This window comes from Peromyscus maniculatus, chromosome 9 (genome assembly GCF_049852395.1).
Source record: "Peromyscus maniculatus bairdii isolate BWxNUB_F1_BW_parent chromosome 9, HU_Pman_BW_mat_3.1, whole genome shotgun sequence".
Lineage (NCBI taxonomy): Eukaryota > Metazoa > Chordata > Mammalia > Rodentia > Cricetidae > Peromyscus > Peromyscus maniculatus.
The window spans coordinates 4,681,613-4,700,511 of record NC_134860.1 but is presented as its reverse complement, the minus strand read 5'-3'; the positions used below and the strand labels follow the sequence as shown (position 1 = coordinate 4,700,511).

At 40.0% G+C, this 18,899-nt stretch overlaps 1 protein-coding gene across 8 annotated transcripts in view; it reads right to left on the bottom strand.

Annotated features, from left to right (window-relative positions):
* The window catches only part of Sfmbt1 (Scm like with four mbt domains 1), a 126,198-nt gene that overhangs the window by 34,620 nt on the left and 72,679 nt on the right, over positions 1-18,899 (bottom strand). For all 8 annotated transcript variants that reach the window (XM_016000092.3, XM_076544161.1, XM_076544158.1 and 5 more), the window contains exons 5-6: positions 12,890-13,130; positions 2,070-2,158 (exon numbers count right to left, since the gene is read on the bottom strand). In XM_016000092.3, coding sequence (XP_015855578.1) covers positions 2,070-2,158; positions 12,890-13,130 — 330 coding nt within the window. The remainder of the gene's footprint in view (positions 1-2,069; positions 2,159-12,889; positions 13,131-18,899) is intronic.

Below are 18,899 nucleotides of genomic sequence, written 5' to 3'. Positions count from 1 at the left end.
ACTGATGAGATTTTACTTGTTGTCCCCATTCCACTTGTTCTCATGAACGGTAAGAACTTCTGGTTACAGCGAAAGGAAAGGAAAATTTAACTATCTAGATTTTTTACTAAGAAAACTTAGAGGCTACATAAATGGCTCAGCAGTGAAGAGTACGTACAGCTCTTATAGATGACTTGAGTTTGGTTCTCAGTATCCATGTCAAGTAGCTCACAACTGCCTATAACTCTAGCTACAGAGGATCTGATGCCCTCTCCTGGCCTCAACAAGCACTCCTACTCAGGTGTACAAACCCATACTCAGACACACACAAATATATACCACTAAAAATAAAATTGTAAGTTGGGTATGTTGTTACACATCTTTAATACTAGAATTCAGGAAGCAGAGGCAGACAGATGTTTGTGAATTCAAGGCCACTGTGGTCTACATAGGGAATTTGAGGCTAGCTAGGCAGTGGTAGAGCACCCCTTTAATTCCAGCACCTGGGAGGCAGAATCAGGTAGATCTTTTGAGTTTGAAGTCAGCCTGGTCTACAGAGTGAGTTCCAGGACAGCCAGAGCTACACAGAGAAACCTTGTCTCGAAAACACCAAAAAGTAAATAATAAAATAAATAAATAAATAAATAAATAAAATAAATTTTACCATCTAGATATGTATTTAAAACTACAATAAAGAATAGGCGGGCTGGAGAGATGGCTCAGCACCCATATGGCCGCTCAAAACTATCTGTAACTCCAGTTCCAGGAAATCCACCACATTCATACAGACATATAAGCAGGCAAAACACCAATGCACATTAAGGACCTCTGTGAGTTCAAGCCCAGCCTAGTCTACATAGCGAATTTCAGGACAGCCAGAGCTGGTGCAGAGAAACCCTGTCTTGAAAAAACAAAGACAAGAAGGAAAGAAAGAAAGAAAAATAACATCAGATTCCCAGCACCTATGTAAGTTGGGTGTGGAGGCAGGCACCTATAATCCCAGCACGGGGGAACAGGGCTAGAGGACCCTGAAAGGCTCGCTAGTCAGTCAATCTAGCCAACTAGTGAACTCCAGGACAAGGGAGAACCTCTGTCTCAAAAAATAGAGGAGAGCAATTGATGAAGACACCCAGTGTCAACTTCTGACCCACACGTGCGCTCCACACACACATATAAATATGCGCGCGCACGCGCACGCGCGCACACACACACACACACACACACACACACACACACACACACACACACACAGAAAAATAAAAAAAGAAGAGACTAGAGGGAACTTAATTTATACAGTAGTTACCTTGGGTTTAAGTCCCAGAATATAGGAATGAGGATGGAGTTAAAGAAAAAACAAAACAAAACATTAGTGAACTTGTTCCAAAGTCATCACTTAACCACTGCCCCCAACCTCCATAGTCTTGGTCATCCTGGCACTCATTATACAGACCATGCTGGCCTCAAACTCAGTTTTTCCTGTCTTCCTCCTGAGTGCTGGAACCAAAGGTATGAGACACCACTCCCAGACTACTTAATTATTCTTATCATTCACTGTTACATATTTTCCTAGTATAAACTGCTCTGTGAAGCTTTCATATCTAGATGTATAAAAGGACAAATGAACAAATGGAGGAACACATTAATAGTTATAAGTTTTAAAATGGCAGAATCATGATCAATGCAGGGCAGGATATTTTATATGCTCATTGTTCACAACCTCATCCATCCATCCAACCATCCATCTATCCATCCATTCATTCATTTAATTTTTACCAGAAGTTCAAGATGTGCTAGGCCCTGGGTAAGAATAAAAAATTTAATCTGAGTACAAAAAAAATTTAAAGTTGTTTGAAACAGTGTTCACAAATGGGCATGGAAGTATCTATTAGTAGAACCTCAAAAGAAAACTGATTCAGAAGCTTCTCAGATACTGAGCAAGTCAAAGTACAACTTCTGCTACGAAGTCTAAATGCTCGTGCTTACAACTCTAAGAACAACATTTCTCTATGCTCTAAGGAGTAAATTAGCAGTTAATGTTGGATTTCTTGCAAAGGTTTTCCACAGTGGTTTAAGAAGCAGTTGATACTTACGCCCTCTAGCAGAGACACAGGAGGACTACAGGCTCCTCTCAGGGTCTGCTTTAGAAATGCACCCCAATCAGACACTTTATCTCTGATGCCTAAACAAGGGAAGAAATAGTTATTCCTCATGTCAGCCACAGAACACAAAGAAGCCTGACATATAGAAATGGCTTAAGGGTGTGTTTATCACTTAAAAATCAGTGTATTGCTTCTTTGAGAGCATGAAAAGATCAAACAAAACAGCTACAAAACTTCCCACTCTCCACTGAGCCATGTGCTCGTTAGTTTTTGTCGCCTTGACGCAAACTACGGTCATCTGGGAAGAAATCCCAATTAAAAAATGCTTCCATCCCACTGGCCTGTACACTAGTCTGCGGTACATTTTCTTGATTACTGACGGGTGTGGGAGGGACCAGACCACTGTGGGGTAATATCCTTGGGCAGGTGGTCCTGAGGTGGGTAAGAAAGCCAGCTGAGCAAGCCACAGGAATAAGACAGTATAACGTTCCTCCATGGCCTCTGCTTCACTTCCCACGTTGGCTTCTCTCAATGAACTGTAGCCAGAGATAAATGTATACCGAAGAAACCCTTCCCTGCTCAGATTGCTGTTGGCCATGGTCTTTATCATAGTAATAGAAACCAAATTAAAACAACTACTCTCTGGTTAGCTCAATAAGAATTATAAGTAAAACAAAGACTATGAGTTATATATAAAATAATTCCCTTAATTTTACAAAAAAAAATAAAGCTTCATTTCTATTATAAAAAATTTCAAACATGAATAAAAAATACAAAAAGCGGGCTGGATGTGGTGATGCATGCTTTTAACCCAGTACTTTGGGTAGTTAAAGCAGATAGATCTCTATGTGCTCAAGGCCAACCTGAACTACATAGCAAATTCCAGGCCAGTCAGGGCTACATAATGAGACCCTGTCTCAAAAAACAAACCAACAAAAACATACACAGAAAAAGGTATAATGAATCTTCATGCACCCTAGCTTCAACAACTGTCACCTCATGCCTATACGTTTCATCCAGAGCAAAAGTTAGCAAACTGCCTTGTGGGCTAAGTCAAACCTGCTTTTTATAATAAAACTTTATTGGCACATAGCCATGCTGACTGTTGGTGTTTTGTCTGTGGCAGCCAGCTTTCAAACTGCAAGGGTAGAGAGCAGCAGCTATGACAGAGACCCTATGAGTGACAGAACTAAAGCCTTCATTATCTGGCCCTGAGCAGATCATTTGCCAACCCCTAGCAAATACCCTCACAAATTCTACTGCCACCCAATCAAGAATTACTTAGAAGCCAATTTTAAACATCATATAATTTTATCCATATATATTTCACTAAATATTCATAAAATAACTTTACTTTTTTTTATACATGTGAGTAGTTGCCTCAGTGTATATCTATGAGCCACGAACATGCAGTGCTCATGGACAGCGGAAGATGATGTTGGACCCCCTGGGACAGGAGTTACAGACTTTTGAAATGTCATGTGGATGCTGGGAATTAAATCTGGGTCCTAAAGAAGAGCTGCCAGTGATCTTAACTGTTGAGCCAACTCTCCAGCCCCAAAACTTTTTACAAAACCAGAACATCACATGTTTAACAAGTTAGTAATTTTTCAAAAGCAAATGTCTAGTTTACATACAAACTCCCTTAATTATATCAACTGATTTTTAACTTATTTCATCACATTGGGAACCACTTTAAGAACCATACACTGTCAACAACTTGTGGTTGAAATTCCATTAGTCTGTAGATTCATTCTCCTCTTTCCCTTCTCTCAATTTTCTTGTAACACACTTACTGAGACACACTGCCTCTTACCTTATATAGTTTTTTAGATTCTGTATTCATTGGCTGCTTCCTTACAGTGACCAGTTATCCCACTGCCCCCATTTTTTCTCATCTTTTTACTCCTGTGCGTGCGTGCGTGCGTGCGTGTGTGTGTGTGTGTGTGTGTGTGTGTGTGTGTGTTAGTAAGGACTGAACCCAGAGCCTTGCGCTTGCATACCAGGCAAGTATACTTCCACTGACACGAGTTAAGCCACCAGCCCTGCCCTTTATATATTCTACAAATCAAGATTTAGAGTCAGAACTGATTTTTCTGGAGAGGAGAGAGTAAAAATATTTCACAAGTGGAATTATATCCTTCCCCAAAGAGGCACATAAGGTCTAGTTGTCTGTCCTGTGTCTTAGTTAGAGTTTCTATTGCTATGACGAAACACTATGACCATAAAGCAAGTTGGGAAGAAAGGGGTTTATTCAGCTTATACTTCTACATTGCTGTTCACCACTGAAGGAAGTCAGGACAGGAACTCAAACAGGGCAGGATCCTGGAGGCAAGATCTGATACAGAGGCCATGGAGCGGGTACTGCTTACTGGCTTGCTCCCCATAGCTTGCTCAGTCTGCTTTCTTATAGAACCCAGGACCACCTGCCCAGGCATGGCAACACCCATCATGGGCTGGGCCCTCCCTCATGGATCACTAATTGAGAAAATGCCTTACACTGGATGTCATGGAGGCATTTCCTCAACTGAGGCTCCTTCCTCTCTGATGACTCTAGCTTGTGTCAAGTTGACACACAAAACCAAGCAGTACATTCTGTAACATTAATAGCTTTGTTAAAAACTGTATGTGCATGCATGTGTTGTGTGTGTATGATACAACTGTGTTTACCTATAAGCACACATGGGAGGCCAACAGAGAATGCCAGGTGTCCTGCTATATAACTTTTCAACTTATTCCACTGAGAGAACTTAAATTCTCTCTGTTTTACATACAACTCTTATTAAACTAACCAGACAGAAATGTCTTAGCTTGGTTCCTATTGCTATTTTTTAAGTAGGCCAGCTAGCTAGCAGTTTAGGGCTTTTCCTATGTCTGCTTCCCGCTGTGCTGTGCTAACAGGCTTGTGACCATGTCCAGCTTTTATGTGGGTGCTGGGCTCTGAACTCAGGCCCTCAGGTCCGCAGGGCAACCACTCTTCCCACTGGCCCATCTCCACAGCCCCACAACTTTACAGTCACTGCACAGATACACGGCGCTGCACTGGGGGCTGAAAACTGTAAAATTCCATCACTCTTTGTTCATCAATTAATCAAAATATTTCCATAAAAACCTCTCTTTATAAACTATTTGGTGAACTTGAAGTAAAATGTATGAAAAGAAAGCAGGCTAATATGGATGATTCTTTCATTCTTTCTCCATATTTGCTGACTTTTAAAATAATCAGTTGGTTCCCTGGCATTTTCCAAAGGCCAGCAATGAAGTTTTCATTTACAAATTGTACTATGAAGTCATAAACAAATGTATGTTCACAGTCACTGAAGTTATTGTCCTTATTAATAATCAAACTGTCTCTTTAATCAGAGGATGTCTCTTCAAGTTGGGTCCTGAGTCCTTCTGATAGGACAGTCATGACAGTATGGCAAGATATTTCTGACTTGTTTGTCATTTCCTGACCCGAACCAGAAACAACTACTGCTCTAAGGAACCCCTATATGTTTCAGTAAAAATAGTATTTAAAGTCAGATTTGGTAGCTCACAAATCTAGTTCCAGAAACTGAGAGGTAGAGGCACAAGGATTAAGAGTTCAAGATCAGCCGGGGGGTGTGGGCGTGTGGGGGGGTGTTGCACACCTTTAATCCCAGCACTCAGGAAGTAGATGCAGGTGGAACTCTATGAGTTTGAGGTCAGCCTGGTCTACAAGCAAGTTCCTGGACAGCCAGAGCAGTTACACAAAGAAATCTTGTCTCAGGAAAAAAAAAAAAAGTTCAAGATTGTCTTTGGTTATGTAATGAGATTTAGGCAATCCTGGGCTACACAAGATCCTGTCTCAAACAACAACAACAACAAAGATGGTATTAAAGATCGTAAGAGAGGTGTTGTGGGTACAACTGCAACTGCCACTGGGTTGTTTCCAGGCCTTTTCAGTGTCTAGAACTAAAAGAATCTCATTTGCTGCTGCTTTAAAAGATCATGTACATATGTAACCTCATCTATGTAGGTTATATTTCTTTTATCTCAAGCCGAAGATCCTAGTTTTCAATTAGATGCTATCATTTTGCTTTATTTCAAAATACACCAATAACTATTTCAAATACAACCAACAGGATGATCACTGAAAACAAAGGATTTTGCTTTGATCCCTAAAATACACTCCTATATTAGGAATGGACATGCAAATCTTATTTTAAAGTATTAAAAAGTTCTGTGGCCATCCCTCAAGTTCTATCTACACTCAGAAAATTTTATTTTGCTTTGTGAAGAGTTGCTTTTTAAATTTCAATGTTTTTTCATAGTTACATTCAGAAAATCTATCACCTTCATTGTACTCCTCTGACATACCTTTTCTATGATTTCTTTAATTTCTTAAAAAAAAAAAGTCACAAACACATTCATATGCTTTCTTCCTCTTATAGTGTATTTCCATTTTCTTCCTTTCTAGTTTTTGGGTTTTTTTTTAACATTTAAATTTTATTTAGCTAATGTGCGTGACTGCGTGCATGTGTGGGTGTAGGCCCAAGGTTGATGTCAGGAATCATCCTCAATCCATCTTCCACATTAATCAATAAGGCAAAGTCTCTCAATCAAACTCAGAGCTGGCCAACAGTCTTTCTAGCCAGTTTATTCTAGGGATCCCCTGTCTCTGCATTCCAAGGCTTGAATTACAGTCAGATGGCCATGTCCCATGAGTCCTGGGAATCCAAATTCCAGTTTCCATAATTTCATGCTTGAGCAGCAAGTGCCTAACCATTAACCAACCCCCTGCCTTAAAAAATGTGTGTGTGTGTGTGTGTGTGTGTGTGTGTGTGTGTGTGTGTGTGTGTGTGTGTACATATTCTGAGTTGGTAGGCCAAGTGGTGGGTCATTCCTTGGCTACATTAGATATACAAGAAGATGATTCTTCTTATTGCTGACTGAACCACTCAGCATAAAATACCCTTTCTTTTTTTTTTCCTATTGTTTCCTCACCTAAATTTTATCTGTCACATATTAAGACTGAAACTCTTGCCTTGTTTGCTATTCGTACTTGTCTGTACACCTTTGTCCATCCCTTTATTTGTCTGACTCTTTAGAAATCTCTGTTGGGGCTCAAGAGATGGCTCAGTGCTTAAGAGCACTGGCTGCTCTTCCAGAGGTCCTGAGTTCAATTCCCAGCAACCACACGGTGGCTCACAACCATCTATAATGAGATCGGGTTCCCTCTTCTGACCTGCAGGCATACATGCAGGCAGAACACTATGTGTAATAAAGAAATAAATTTTAAAAAAAGAAGAAATTCCTGCATTTAAGACAAATGTGAGTTATGCTTCATAAGCCAATCTGATTTTTTGCTTTTAATGGAAGAGTAAGCCCATTTGTTGTTCTTATTGACACAGTGTCCTTGGATTTGTCATATTACTAAATGTTAAATGAATTACTTGTGTATGAATGTCATTTTACTATATGATTTCTATTTGAATATACACTTTCTCTCTTTAAACCAATGTCTTGATATTTAGATAGGTTTCTATTTTCTACTGCTTACTTTTATGCTAATACATTTATTTATCTATATAATTCAGTGTGTGGTGTATGCGGCAAGACCCCATAAGTATGCATACAGATATCAGAGAAGGACATAACATATCATTCAACTTTTTTTACAAATACAATCTATAACCAAACCTGAAACACTATTTTAGCCAGGCTGACTAGTTATCAAGCTTATAGGACTTGCTTGTCTCTGCCCCAAAACTCTAGAGTTATATGGGCCTGGTTTTAACATGGGTGTTGGGAATTTGAACCCAAGTTCTTTCACTTTTACAAGTAATCTTACCAGCTAAGCCATCTTCCCAAGCCCTATACAAATAACTTAAAAAATATTTTTTGAACTTTTATACAAAATCTCACTATGTAGCTCAAACTGGTCTCACATTCACATCCTTCTTGCCTCTGCTAACTGGGTGTAGAGACTAGAGACATGTGCTACCATGTTTAGCTCACAACATCTTTATACAATAACATTAGTCCTTTCTATTTGGGGATGAGTTTCTTATTTATGTTGTGGAACAGAATATTTGTTAAACTATGTAAAGATGAGTTGCATTTGTTTGTATTGTAGAATAATTATTTAACTATGCAAAGATGTGTTGCATTGATTTAAGCTGCATTTATTTAACTATGTAAAGATGTGTTGTTGTTTCACCTTGCCTGCCTAAGGCACCTGATTGGTCTAACAAAAGCTGAACGGCCAATAGCCAGGCAGAGGAGGGCTAGGTGGTGCTGGCAGGCAGAGAGCAAAGGGGGGCCAGCCAGCAAACACACTGGAAGCAGGAAAGCAGGATGAATAGTATCTAGATGAGGTAAACAAGCCTCACAGCAGCACACATATTAATAGAAATGGATTAATTTAAGTTAAAGAAAAAAAGCTAGCTAGAAACAAGCCAAAGTTAAAGCATTCATAATTAGTCCATGTCATGATTTGGTGGGGACTGGCAATCCAAGAAAGCCTGCTACACATTTATTTCCTTTTTCTCTCTAAACAATACTGAACTTGGATATGTTTAACCTCTTTTTTCTTGTCTCCTTCAATGTTTCATCTCAGGTAACATTCTTTTACTTCCAGTTAACAACTTAAAAGTAACTGATTAATTATATGGCAATAAAGAAAACAAACAGAGCTGGAGAGACGGTTCAGCAGTTAAGAATTCTTACTGCTCTTGCAGGACTCCAGTATGTTTCCTAGCACCCACACAATGGCTCATCATACAGAACTCCAGTCCCAGGGGATCCATTCAATGCCTTCTTCTGACTTCTGAAGGTACCAGGAACACACATGGTACAGAGACATACATGCTGGCAAAAACACTTATACACATAAAATAAATAAATCTTAAAAAGTAAAAATAAACCCCCAAATACTAAGCTTATACCACTATTCACACGCTCTCCTCCACTGCCCCCATTTGTTTTTTAGCAATGATACTCTATCTACATTGTATTCTTATATGTATCAAGTGTCTCTTTATAATAATAAAAATCATTCATTTGGTTTTCTGAACCTCATTTTTTTGGGAGGGCAGTTTGAAGACAGTTTCTCTGTGTAGCCCTGGCTGTCCTGGAACTAACTATGTAGACCAGGCTGGCCTCAGAGATCTATCTATCTGCCTGCTTCTGTCTCCAGAGGGCTGGGATTAAAGGCGTGTACCCCCACTGCCTGGGCTGAACCTCACTCTTTAGTGGATTCCTTATGAAAGGCTCATGGGAACAATATCCCTCAAATTCCTAATAATTTGTACAGGGTTTTTTGACCAGAAGTTCATCTTGGATAGCTATAAAATCCTCTCATTCTCTCTTTCACTGTATTTCTTAAGTGATGAATGTTAACAGCAGCAGCAGCAGCAGCAGCAGCAGCAGAGAACAGATGAAAAGCATAATCTTGTGACAGAATACACACTGAACGTAAAGAATTTCTTCATTTGTCCTATGAAAATCACACAACCTAAATTAAGGGATGCATAAGACAGACCCAAGTTGGGGGGAGATCCGACACAGTGCTTTTCAAAAATGTCAAAATAAAGAAAGACTAAAAAAGCTAACGAGATACAACAACAAAATGCCAGATGATCCTGGCCTGGATCCCAGACCAGAAACAGAACTAGAGAATTGCAAATATTCCCGAGATTAGAACACAGTGAGCACTACTGGAAAACCTAGCCTATCTAGCCCCTAAAAGATGCCCAAGTTACAAAAGACAAAGTGTGAGGACCTAGTCCACATTAAAGGAAACTTTTTTTCCAAGACAGGGCTTCTCTGTGTAGCCCTGGCTGCCCTGGAACTCGCTCTGTAGACCAGGCTGGCCTCAGAGATCTATCTATCTGCCTGCTTCTGTCTCCAGAGGGCTGGGATTAAAGGCATGTGCCATCATGGTCTGGCTTAGATGGAAACTTGTTCTTGACACATGCATGACAGCAAAGAACAGCATGTGACGGAGAGATTTCCTTTCTTTCTAAAAATGTTAGCATAATTAATAAAAGGACAGAAGGTCTGAAGACTAAATAATAGCATTTTACCAGATTTACTTTCCTCCCCCTCCCCCCCCCCCCCCCAGAGCTGAGGACCGAACCCAGGGCCTTTGCTAGGCAAGCCCTCTACCACTGAGCTAAATCCCCAACCTCCAGATTTACTTTCTTGATTTTGATATTTTACTATACTGCTCATGAATGTCTTATTTTAGAAATACATTAAAGATTCTATGAGTAAAAAGGGCATCATGCTTTAAGTCAATTCCCAAGTTCTTTAAAAGAAGCCTGTGTGGATAGAAAGGACAAAGCAAATGTGGAAAAATATCAACATTTGGGAAAACTTCACAAAAAGTAAGCATGAATTTTTTTATACTATTCTTACAACTTTCTTGTAAATCTGAAACTAAATCAAAGAAAGAAGTTATAAATATAAAATGTCACTTGTTTTCTTGAATCGGCAATCTCTCTCCCATCTTTATCTCCTCCTCTTAAAATTATTTATTTATTTGTTTGTTTATTTTACATTTTCTTACTTTATTTTAAATACAAGAATGTTTTGCCTATGTATATGTCTATGTACCAAATGCATTCCCGGTGTCCACAGAAGTCAGAAGAGGGAACTGGATCTCCTAATATTAGAGTTATGAGCTACCGTGTAGGTACTGGGAATCAAACCCAGGTTCTCTGCAAAAGCAGCCAATGCTCTAAGTACTAAACTACCAAGCCACCTCTCCAGTCTCTTCTCCCTTTTAAAATCTTTCTTTCTCTTCCTTCCTCCCTTCCTTCTTTCTTTTCTTTCTTTCTTGGCCTTTTTATTTCTCTCCAATTTAACTGATGGCCTACTCTAAGTAGGGTATCTTCTTGGAACAGAACTTCAGTTGGCTCATTTTAGTTGATATTGCCATGTACCTATAATCCCAGCATTTGGAGGGTTGAGGCAATGAGGCTTGCCAAGTTTGAGGTTAGCTTGTGCTATAGAGTGAGACCCTAACTAAAAGGAAAAAAAAAAGTTTGTAATATAATTTGTAAGATTACTTATAAGGAGAGAGAAAAATAAAAACAGAACTTGGGAATGGTATCACAGGCCTGAAATCTGTTATGTGGGAAGATTAAGGCAGGAGGTTTTCAAGTTCAAGAGTCCCCTAGACTAAAAAGAGTTAGACTCTGTTCTCCACATAAAAGGTGGTTAAGGGGGTTGAGTCTATCAATCTGGCCTTCAATCAGGTCAGGTACGGTGGCATATGCCTGTGACCTTAGCTCTCATGATGATAATGAGTTTGAGGCCAATCTCAGCTACACTGTGAGTTGTTGTCTCAAAAGAACAAGGACTAGGATCTATCTAGGAAGAAGCCCTCTTTAATCACATGTATAAAGCCCTAGGTTCAATCCTCAGAACAAAAAACAAAACAAAGCAAAAAACAACAACCAGATCTCCAAGACCCAAACTCAGACAGCCTCAGTCTGTAAGGATGAGAAACTATGGTCTTGATGGCCATCAAAAAAACTGAATGGTTTAGAGAGGGAAAAAAATAATAGGGAAATGCAGGACCAGAGGCTCATTTGGTAGAGTGCTTGCCTGGAGGGCACACAACACTGGGCTTGAGCCCCCAACACTGCATGAGGTCTGGTAGCAAATGCTTGGAATGCCAGCATTCATAAGGTAGAGTAAGGAGGATGAGCAAGGTCACCTATGATACATAGCAAACTGAAGCCAACTAGAGCTCTATGAGACAATGTCTTATAACTTAAAAATAAACAATAAATAATAAATAAAACAGAGGCTCAGCAGTTAAGAGCACTGACTACTCTTCCAGAAGACCCAGGTTCAAGTCTCAGCACCCACATGGCTGCTCACAAGCAGCTGTAACTCCAATCTCAGGGGATCTGACCCTCTCTTCTGGCCTTTCTCTGATTATAGAAGAACAAGGTTCATTCCACTCAGATGAGCTGGCCTCTGAAGAAGCCTTAGTCACAGGAAGATCCAGAAAGACTAGGCCTCAGGGCACAATCCTCACCAGAGCAGAGAGAGACAGCCCAAAGGGAAACCATAAAAAGTGTGGCCAAACAAAAACCTGGTAGTACATGCCTGGAAGCCCAGCTACTCAGGAAGGAGAGGCAGGAGGATAGCAAGTTGAAGGCCAGCCTGGGCTACACAGTTTATAAAAGCATAGCTTAGCCATATCCTGTCTCAAAACAAACAAAAATTTTAATTGGGAGAGGGGGCTGGAGAGATGGCTTAGCAGTTAAGAGAACTAACTGTTCTTTTAGAGGACCCAGCACTTACACAGCAGCTCTCAATTGTCTAACTCCAGTTCCAGGAGATCTGACACTCCCTTCTGGCTTCAGTGGGGCATCCCTATATACATACACACACACACACACACACACACACACATACACACACACAGTTAAAAAAAAACTAAAGTGAAAATAAGATAAATTATAGATAATATGATTCACTTTAAAAACAGGGAAATGAACTGTTACTCCTTATTAATTTTTAATTAAAAATGTTAGCCTTTGCCTGGCAGTGATGGTACATGCCTTTAATCTCAGCACTTAGGAGGCAGAGGCAGGCGGATCTCTGTGAGTTCAAGGCCAGCCTAATTTACAATGAGTTTTGGGACAGCCAGGACTACACAGAGAAACCCTGTCTTCAAAAACCAAAAAAAAAAAAGGGGGGGGGGGAGGCTATCCTAAAAAGCTGTGTAGATCTATGTAGGATAGCCTGATAAGCCTCAAGACTGGCCAATCTAAACTTCCTTACAGCACTATCCCATCACACCTTGAAAGGAAATCTTTTACTACCTTCTGGAGCTTCAAGAGTCTTCTTATTCTGCTCACACCACCCAATGGGGTAGAGGCCAGCCTTCCTGATGTCACACCAGAAGTCTGCTTTCCGGTCTTCCCCATAGCCTTCATAACGGAGTAAGAGTAACTGCTCACAGGCAGTAACGACAGTGGCAACCCAGTAAGTTTCGGGATCTTTTTTCACAGCTACCTCCAGCTTCATCCCAGAAGCAAAGCCATTTTGCAAACGTATGTCCACCTGAAGAAAGAAATGTTATTAGGCACCAGACAAATGTATTACATGAGTGTTTCTCTGCCCAAATTCTTTTCTTAAAGATCTAACATTTCTGAATCACTAAATGCTTATAAAATCTTCTCAAAGGAAACCTGAAAAATTCCAAGTTTAACTCATAACAGTGATCTAAACAAAACAAAAGTAGCTACAGGGATCTGTCCCACATGACAGTGATGGAACTTGTATTTTCAATACAGTCTATTATGATTATACAAAGTATCTTCTAGAAAGCATATACATTACTAAACAGTCACATTTTCGTATCCTTAAACTTGTCTTCAGGAGTGATTTCTACATCATTCAACAACAACAACAACAACAACAACAAACTTTAGGAAACTATAAGAGGGAAAAAAAGCTATAAAGGTAATAAATCAGTAGCATTAGTAATATTACACACAATATGTAGGAAGCCATACCTCCAGTGTCAAAGTTCATGCTTCTGTCAGCTATTTTAATAAAATGTTCCAATTCAGATAAAAAATTATATAGTGACAAAGGTATGGGTTAGCAATTCTTAAGTACATTAAAATTAAGTATATAAACGCACTGTGGATAACGGCAATCACTGTGGGAGAAGTTACAAATTTAAAAAAAGTACAAGAGTGGACATTCTGGCACACACCTTTAATCCCAGCATTTGAGAGGCAGAGCCAGGTGGATCTCTGTGAGTTCGAGGCCAGCCTGGTCTACAGAGTGAGTTCAGGAAAGTCACAAAGCTACACAGAGAAACCATCTCAAAAAACCAAAAGAGAGAGAGAGAGAGAGAGAGAGAGAGAGAGAGAGAGAGAGAGAGAGAAGAAAGAAACCACACACAAACACACACAATATCTAATCTCACCAAAATGGGGGTGGGGGGTGGACTGGAGTGTATCCTGTCATTCTGGACTGGAATCAGAAGTATCTAAATAAGAATATGACAACTGATAGGAAAGCATTATAGACTTGGACATGAGTGCATGTATGTATTCCTTAACTCCGAACTCAAAGGACTACAAATATATAAGTAAGCAAATTTAGTCCCAAATCGTAGTTTTTACATATCATCTTCCAATAAACAAGGGCAAGGGATCATAGAGAAACTACTGGTTACAATTCTGGAAAAATAAAAATGAAGTAGAGCCTGAAATGTCTTGTGATGTCAAAGAGAAATAACCAAAAAGGTATGGGGGGGCATGTTAGAAGGAAACAAAAGATAGCTAAAAGAATCTCTCAATGGTCACAGTTGACAACAAAAGATAAATACAGGAAAAAATGGGCAGGTAGTTCCCAACTACAGTCCCAGCACTCAAGAGAAAGAGGCAGGAGGATCATAAGCACCAAGGCTGCCTGGACTACATAATGAAACTTATCTAAAAAAAAAAAAACAAACAAAAAAATGGAACAAAAATAACTGTCATCAGACAAAAATCATATAAATAAGCACAGCAAACAAGAATTATTGATACTAAAGCTACTATGATAAAACACAATATTTGCATAATCTCAAAGGATCACTCTATAAGATTCTTATCAACTGCAAAAGGCAAAACAGTAACACTATAATGAAGAAAACTGACACATATCACTTTAAATTTATCACAGTAATATAACTCCTAAAACATCAATACTGCAATTGCATACACTTGCCTGACACCATACAAGAAAAGGACTTTATTTCCTTTGGCATGCTTGACATATCTGTATATACTCAGTTTAATCGTGAGGGGGGGAAAATCCAAACTGAGAAATACTGCACAAAATAACTGACATGTAATATATATTCGTTAAAAGAGTCAAGTTCATGAAAGAAGAAAGAGTGATAACTGGAGGAGACTCTGGATATGACAAAAGGGTCGATGAGATATAAAGGTCCCTGCCACTAAGCTTGATGACCTGAGTTCAACCCTGGGAGAACTGCAAGTTGTCCTTTGACCCCCAGGCATGCACTGTGGCATACCCACATAAATCCATGCACACAAGTAAGTAAAAATGTAATAGAAATTTGAAAAACAAATGGAAATGTCAAAATAACTGGAAAATGAAAATGAAGTCCTGAAATGAGCCAAAGAAACAAAGTCCCATGATGTTGCTTTTTTTAAAATAAATCTATAGTTAAGAAAACTATGTATATAATAATGTGAAGTTCACCTTCAAAAGTTGTTTTTTTTTTTTTCACTCAAAAATCTAACACATGCCCAAAAAAATTTTACACTGTTACTCTAGGGTAGGTCTAGACGACGCTAAGAACTGATGGGTCTCAAGATTCAAGATAGAGCATGTTGACTATCAGTTACTTCTCAAGACTCTGTTTTGTATTTTCAAGGAAACCACTACCCCCGATATGCAGGAAATTTCCTGGAGCCAGGGCTTTGGAAGTCATTCAGCCTTTAAACTGACTCAATCAAATTTGTGGGGCCATGACTGAATCTTGCCAATAAGAATTTCAGAGTTCAAAGTTCAAATACCAAGGAAGCAAGAGTTTCAATTCTAAGAGCACAGGCCCCCTCTCCTACCACCCATGGCCTCACAGCTCCTGCAATGCCTCAGCCAGGGGCTCCACTGAACAAACTGAAATAAGTCTTTTTCTCTAATTTTAAGAATTAGTGGGCTGGAGAGATGGCTCAGAGGTTAAGAACACTGGCTGCTCTTCCAGAGGTCCTGAGTTCAATTCCCAGCAACCACATGGTGGCTCACAACCATCTGTAATGAGATCTAGTGCCCTCTTCTGGCCTGCAGGGATATATGCAAACAACATTGTATATATAATAAATAAATAAATCTTTAAAAAAAAAAAGAATTAGTACTACTGATAGAGATTGGTCTGCCTCTGTCTACTATTCAATAGAAGACCTCCATCTCCCAAGTGGCCCCAATGTAGCTTAGGAGCTTAATTTCTCCTTGGAGAACACTGAGCTCAGACAGAGAGCACCTTAGCTTGTGGGTTTGGCACATTTATTTACAGGTATTATGCAATATCTCAATCCTCATTTACAATGCCAGGGAATTTTTGTGAAAAATAAAATATTCTGAAACAGAACCACATTATTAGATAATTGCTTTTTCCATTATTTTACTATATCCTTAATGAGCCCTAAATTTAAAAATAATCCTACCCAGTCTTCCTTTCTCTCCACACTATCCCTTCCATCCCCAATTTAAAAACCTACAAAACTGGATGTGTAAAAGATATTGTCCATCATCAAAAAACATCCCCACAACCCAAAACTTACTTTCTTATAGTGTTAACTCTGCATTTTTAATCACCCACCTGCCCAGCACTGGGATTACAGTGTGCGGCCATGCCTGACTTTTTATGTGGGTTCTGGAAATCTGAATTAAGGTTCTCATACTTGTACATTAAACATTGTATTGATTGAGCCATCGTCCCAGCTCCAGGTGTGGTTTTTTTTAAATGTTTTATTGGTATATTAAACAATGGATTTCATTTTAATGTTTTCCTACATTTGTATCAGTGTATTTTGTCTACACACACACACACACACACACACACACACACACACACACACACACACAAAATGGTCAGATTTTCTTGATGAGGGTAGCAGGAAGAAAGAAAAGAGAAAATCATTTAAATTTTTTCAAATATCTTAACTTAAAATAATTCTGAGTTCACTTATGCAGAAAACAGTACCAGGGAGTAGTGTGCTGCCATAACAGGCCTGACCATGCTATTTTGTGGACTAGGGAAGAGCTTGTGGCTTTAGACTAGGAAAGTGGTTGAATGCTATAAACAGGGATTAACCAAGTCTCCTCCTAAGAATTTAAAAGACAACAGCACTGAGAACAACGTGGACTATGGAGGCCCAATTCCAGAGATTTCAAGGGAGAACAATGTTATCAACTGGGATAGAGACCATTCTTAGGATATTTTGACAAAAATGTGGCTGGCTACATTTTGCCCTTGTCCTAGGAGTCTTCGGAGCTAACTTTAAGTGTTGTGGACTAATTTCATTGGCAGAAGAGAGTTCAAGACAGCCTAATACTGAGTCTGTAACTTATTTGAGGAGAAAGGGTACCAGGAAATTTAATGTTGGAGCCATGGCTTGTGCTGAAAAAAATAAGGAGAAATGGATTAAAGGGAGTAGTGCCCTCGGGGCAAGGCCTCATCCAGCTAATCCTAAAACTTGAGAAAAGAAAAGGCCTAAGGCAGCAGTTCTCAGTCCTTTGGGGCTTGTGTGCCCATTTCACAGGGGTGGCAGATCAGATGTCCTGCAGATCAGATATTTACTATTCATACAGTAGCAAAATTACAGTTATGAAGTAGCAACAAAAATAATTTTATTGGTTTGGATTACTCTTAGAATTCTGCCCTGACTCCAGCTGCATGACCGCACATGCGCAGTTCAGGAGTTAAGCAGAGGGCCTTGCATCTTACGTCATCAGTGTGTGTGCATGACATGGTCACGCAATCAGCACATGCATGGTGTAGCTCTGTAAGCCCGCCTGTGCATGTTCACCGGGAACCCTTAAAGAGCAGGACGCAGGCCCCACCCTCTCTCTGTTCTGCTCCCTCTCCCCCCCCCCCATCTTTCCCTCTCTCTTCTTCTCCCCCGCCACCCTTCCTTCTCCTAATAAAGCTCTGATACTGGGTAGTCCTGGCCGTGCCTTGTGACCTTTCCACACAGTAACCAGCGCCAATAACCAGTGCTGTCTATCATTCTTTCAGTTACCACAGCATGAGGAACTGTATTAAAGGGTTGCAGCATTAGAAAGGTTGAGAACCACTGGCCTAGGGAATTATCTGTTCCTAAAAATCAACTGCAAATCAAAGCTTAGGAAAATGTAACTCAAGAAGGAGGTCAGGGGATCAGGTTCCATCCCAAGTGTCAGTAGAACTTAGAAGCATCTGCCACATAGTTCTGGCTTTAGAGTCAAGGATAAAGGATAAAAGGGTCATGGAAACACCAGCCCCCAGAGGTTAAGTAAAGCCACTGGGGCCAGGTGTGTGGCAGGCCCAGAGACAGCACTGTCATAAAGCTGTGAAAGTGAAGCCTGTGCTGGAGACCCTAAGATGCTGAAGATGCCAGAACCATGGGATATCTTCCAAGGAGAGCTGCAAATAGAGAATGACACCAGCCAAAGAGAGGTGTGTTGGAGTCAGCAAAGCTGGAAGGGCAGAGCCATATAGGCCCTTTGACATCAGAACAAGGTCTGGAATTTGTCCTGTTAGGTTTTGGTCTTGCTTGGTCCAGTATTTCCTCATTATGCCCTCTTTCCTCCCTTTTGGAATGGTAAAGTATATTCCTTGTTATTGTACATTAGAAGTATGTAATTTGCCTTTTGATTTTATAGGCAGTTATAATTAAGAGATTGACTTGAGTCTCAGAAGAGACTAGACTTTTAAACTGTCTTGAAACTCAAAGACTATAGGAACTTTTTTTTTTTTTTTTTTTTTTGGTTTTTCAAGACAGGGTTTCTCTATGTAGCTTTGCACCTTTCCTGGAACTTGCTCTGCAGCCCAGGCTGGCCTGGAACTCACTTTGTAGACCAGGCTGGCCTGGAACTCACAGAGCTCCGCCTGCCTCTGCCTCCTAAGTGCTAGGATTAAAGGCGTGCGCCACCACTGCCCGACCTATGGGGACTTCTGAAGTTAGACTAAATGTACTTTCACTATGATATGGCTATGGGCCTATGGGGCCAGGGAGGTGAATGTGGTAGTTAGAATGAGAACGGCCCCCAGAGGTTCATATTTGAATGGCTAGATCCCAGTGGTGGAAGTGTTTGGGAAGG